Genomic DNA, 4,654 nt, shown 5'->3' with positions numbered 1-4,654 from the left:
TATTTATTCATTAAAGTTCTTTGAACTGCGCTGTTGCTGGAATGTACTAGACAAATAAGCTTGACTTGATTTACAAGAAAGGATATGCGAATGGGACTATAGTTGCATAATTAACAGGTTAATCCAGAGAACTTGTAGAGTGAAATCAAATATTGTTTATAATGCAAAATCAAGAAATGCAGAGAAACTGTGCAATAAAGTCAGGAGCACACCCCTACAGTTGTGAATACAACTAAATGAAGAAGCTCAAGACACTGAAGCTGGTTTTTACACCTCAGTGTCAACAAACCCAGTAATAAAGTTTGTTTTCACATCTCTGCGACCGCATAAACACTCCGGGCCTTTTTCGCCGCCATCTGCCTCTTATCTCCCCATCAGCTTCCCGCACCGACTGTTTTTTGACAAAAGTGTCAAACAGGAAGTTGTATAACCTTCTAACCTACTAAACTCGTGTGGGCGTTCACAACAAACACAGCCCGCGTGTGGCGACAGTTAAAAATGATGCAGGAGTCGAGAGTCGTAGTTAAAAAAAATATTTATTGAAATCATATAAAAATAGCTTCTAACATAATTTACAATTCTAAATCAAGTGGGTGAAAAAAAAACCAATCCAAGTTTTCTTATACATGCACACACTCACACATCATTCACTCAAACACCAGTGTGTGTTGGACACTGGTTACCATCAGTAGACGTTGAATGTTTACATACATTAAAAATGGAAGTGCTTTTCAGGATTATTTACACTTTATTTACAGACACACACACACACACACACACACTAATTTGCTCTTTGAATATTTCAAGCCATAATAAATATGGTCAAAACCAAAAAAAAAAAAAAACTCCATCTTTGTTTTTTCTCTTAAATAATCCATGGGCCCTTCAGTGACTGTGGAATGAAATATATACATTCATAGACAGCCGAAATTCTCTCATAAATAAATAAATAAATTCTGCCATGAAAGAAAAAAAAAATAGCTCATTAGGCGTGGGAGAGCTGTCACAACAATAATAAATATCTTATTTACAATTTCTTTTGTCCCCAACAAATTTTTAAGACCTGTGTGAGGCATTTTTTCTTTCTTTTGGAAAAAAAAAATAAAAATCTGAGCATTTAAAGAGCAGAAGATGTTTGTATCTCGGTGTGTGTTGCGTTGCATTGTTGTGTGCATTCAGGTTGAAGAGATTCAACACTTTGAGTTAAGCCCTGTGTTTGTATACATTACAACACAGGAAGTAGAAGAGGAGGAGGAGGAAGGTAGTAGAGGTGGATGTTGAAGTAAACAGACTGAGGTAAGTCCAGTGTTTTTTCTTCTTCTCTTGATTTTGTTTGCACAAGTTGCTGCCGGCGCTATGAGGTCGTCTGGTTGCTAATGACATTGGAGTAGTGGTGATAGTAGTGGTTGTAAAATAAAAAAATTACACAGGCTTTACTGATCTAGGCCTATGAGAGGGGAAAACAAAACAAGCCTTGTAAAGAGGAAGTAAACAAAAGGTTTCTTTTTTCTGTTTGTGTTTAGAAATTCAAGTATTCTCAGGCTCCCGTTGCCTAAAACAATCTCACATAAGGCACTTTGTTTTTTCTCTTCGGAACTCGCCGCCAACGCTTCTGCTCTTGGTTTTTTGGAGGAAAACCAGTTAGCCTGTAACAAGATAGCGTAACTTGGGCTGTCCGTGTGCCGCTCAGCTCGCCCTCCTGGACGCCTGCACTGAGGCTCGGCGAAGACCTCTGCGATTGCTTTGTCATGCAAAGCTGTATCAGTTCAGTTCAGCTTGGCTCGGTTGGGACTGGGCGAGCCCCGTCACCGGGCAGCGGCGGTGGCCATGAAGGCGGCAGGCTCGTGGGCAATGCTATGTAGCCTGATCTCGGCAGGCGACTTCTCCGTCTGCACTGTGGAGGGCACCACCGACGGCGACGTGTTCTGCATCCACGAGTGGTTGATAATGTCCTCAAGGGACGGCCGGTCAGCAGGCCTCAGGCATAAGCACCACTTGATCAGCTGCTGGCACTCTGGAGGAAGAGAAGAGGAGGGACAGCTGTTTAGATGACCGTCGGCACCAACTCATGCGAGCGTTGCAGAGGCACGCGCGCTCACCTGTGGAGACTTTCCTCCGGAACAGAACCTGTGCCTTGGTGATCTCCTCATCGTGTTCAAACGGGATGTCTCCACACACCATGTCGTACAGCAGGACGCCCAGGGACCAAACGGTGGCTGAGCGGCCGTGATAGCGGTGATACTTGATCCACTCTGGTGGACTGTACACTCTTGTGCCTGTTAGACAAAAAAAAGCAATAAAGGTTATTAGTATTAATATTAGAAGCACAAGAATATAATTAAAATAAGATACACAACATCCTTAAGCTAATAACTGTTTTTATTTTTATGTTATAATACTGAAAATGAAAGCATTTAAGAGCTCCAGCTAAGCCTGTTTTTTTTTTCATAAAGACTTTATCAGCTCAGCTGCTAGGCAGGGTGACTTGCTGTTTGTGTTTAGACAGGAGCGTGTGAGGGAGGGAGGGAGTGAGCAGACATGTGACTTTGTTTACAAACTTTGAGTTGTAAAAATACCGCTTCCCTCCGATAGGGGGCGACAAGGCTACAGCCCTGGAGCGAGCGGAGGAAGATGACACAACTCTGGAATTTCTGCTACATGACTCTTAAGTCCACATACTATGTAACCTTTATCCAGGGGGCAAAAAAAGCCTCTTTTTTTTAAATCAACATACCGTCAAAGTCAGTGTAGACGGTGTCTTTGAGCAGAGCCCCGGAGCCGAAGTCGATGAGCTTCATCTCGCCGGTGCGGAGGTCAATGAGGATGTTCTCGTCCTTGATGTCCCGGTGAACCACGCCGCAGCTGTGGCAATGCCGCACGGCCTCCAGCACCTGGCGGAAGAAGCTCCGCGCCAGCTCCTCGGGCAGGGCGCCTTTCTCGGTGATGAAGTCGAACAGATCCTTGACGGTCTCCGGCCTCTCCATGACTATAATGAAGCTGTCGGGCCGCTCGAACCAGTCCAGCATCTTGATGACGCCGCGGAAGCCAGTGCCGACCTTCTTCAGGAGCACTATTTCCAGCGGCACGCGCGAGCCGTTAGCCTGAAGAAACACCAATAATAAAAAAAATAATAATTAGATAAAAAAATAAAAAGTATGTGACAGAAGGAAAAGCTTCGGAATAATATGAATAGTTTCTCACCAGTTCTGCCCACTCAGTCACTCTGTCCTTGGCTACATGTTTGACAGCAACCTAGCATGGCAAAGAGGAGACCGCTTTAGAAGACGTATTCAACAACAAAATGTGTAAAACCGCCATTTTAAAATGACAATATGTAAATATAAAAGGTGAAAAGTGGACTAACCGGAGCTCCGTCGGATGTCCTCGTGCCGGAGTAGACGGTGCCGAAGCCGCCGCTCCCCAGCACTGCGCCGACCTGATAAAGCTTCTCGAAAGCTTCTTTCTCCTTCACTGTAACACAGAAACATAACCGGTGAACACCAGAGCGGGCCAAAAGCTCTACGTATCCCTGTTAATTAGCAAGCGAAGCTTTAGAAATGGGCGGCCAGCCATTGCTGTAGCGCCCGCCACTCCATGGACAGCGCAGTAACGCAGAGGGATACAAACAAAACAAAACAAAACAAACAAACAAACAAACAAAAAAAAAAAACAGGGCGTCTAACCTTGCTGAACTTGCAGCTGCATTTTCGCCGGCATATCCACGGCGGAGATGTGAGCCAGAGAATTCAGCTTGGACAGCAGCATTCCTTAAATCAAATCCAGCACGGCGAAGCTCGGCGAACACGGTTGTAAATGTTTTATTCCGATATCAGGAGCCTCCCGTCGCTGTTTGTTGGGGCTGCGTGTCCACGTTGCAGGAACAAAAAAAAAATGCGGCAAGGATCCTCTCATCCAGATAGAAGGCAAAATCCGCCTGTGGTCCAGGAAAGTAAAAACAATAAAAGGCAAAAACAACAAATCGATGTATAGATGTGTTCTCTTTAAAAGGAAATCGACGCGAAAGCGTAATTGTTCCCCGTGATATTTGTAAACAGAGGAGTAACGACGAGACGGATCACAACAGTGCAAACACCAATGCCTCGGCCAGACACCGGCTTCTGGAAACAAAAAGCTGGGGGTAGGACGTTTATAAGGCGGTAGTAGAAGGCGTAGCGATAAGCTCCTTAGTCTTTCATAGCCCGCCCCTTTGCCTCCGGGAGCCAATGGGGACGCAGACACGCACGTCAATCACAGGATGAAAATAGAGACAGCCTCGTAACCGACGGGGCCAGACAGACGTGGCGGGAATCAAAACGCGCCAAAAAGGGCTGGAATAATGCGCGATTAGGGATTCATGTTGGAGGGAGATGCGAATTCAAAAGCCGAAAGCTTCTGCCTCCTACATGAAAAATTGCAAATAGTATCACTAAAGTGCTTTATTTCATATTTTGTATGTGCCTTTATTAAATCTAGATATTTACTTAATTATAAGTGTTAATTAATATAAATACTTACAGTATTTTAATAATAATAATAATAATTTGAAACTTTGACTGTACATGAATACAGCAGAACTTTTATTTGAAATAAAGTTTTTTGAAAATAAATAGACTTTAAAGTCTTGATTAATAATAATGGCTTCAGGCTTTGAGTA

The 4,654-nt window shown here is 43.8% G+C and overlaps 1 protein-coding gene across 1 annotated transcript; it reads right to left on the bottom strand.

Moving 5' to 3' along the window:
• Positions 1–1,503: 1,503 nt before the first annotated feature.
• Positions 1,504–4,136, bottom strand: pim1 (Pim-1 proto-oncogene, serine/threonine kinase). The gene is made up of 6 exons (XM_015033292.1): positions 3,684–4,136; positions 3,365–3,471; positions 3,202–3,252; positions 2,735–3,101; positions 2,100–2,276; positions 1,504–2,014 (listed from the first exon to the last, which is right to left on the bottom strand). The coding sequence occupies exons 1-6, from the start codon at positions 3,763–3,765 to the stop codon at positions 1,806–1,808; spliced, it is 993 nt and encodes a 330-aa protein (XP_014888778.1). The 5' UTR covers positions 3,766–4,136; the 3' UTR covers positions 1,504–1,805.
• Between the last annotated feature and the right edge of the window lie 518 nt (positions 4,137–4,654).

Source organism: Poecilia latipinna, unplaced genomic scaffold (assembly GCF_001443285.1).
Source record: "Poecilia latipinna isolate Pla-1442-1.1 unplaced genomic scaffold, P_latipinna-1.0 Scaffold263, whole genome shotgun sequence".
NCBI lineage: Eukaryota > Metazoa > Chordata > Actinopteri > Cyprinodontiformes > Poeciliidae > Poecilia > Poecilia latipinna.
The sequence above is the reverse complement of the archived record's forward strand: the minus strand, read 5'-3'. Positions and strand labels throughout refer to the sequence as shown.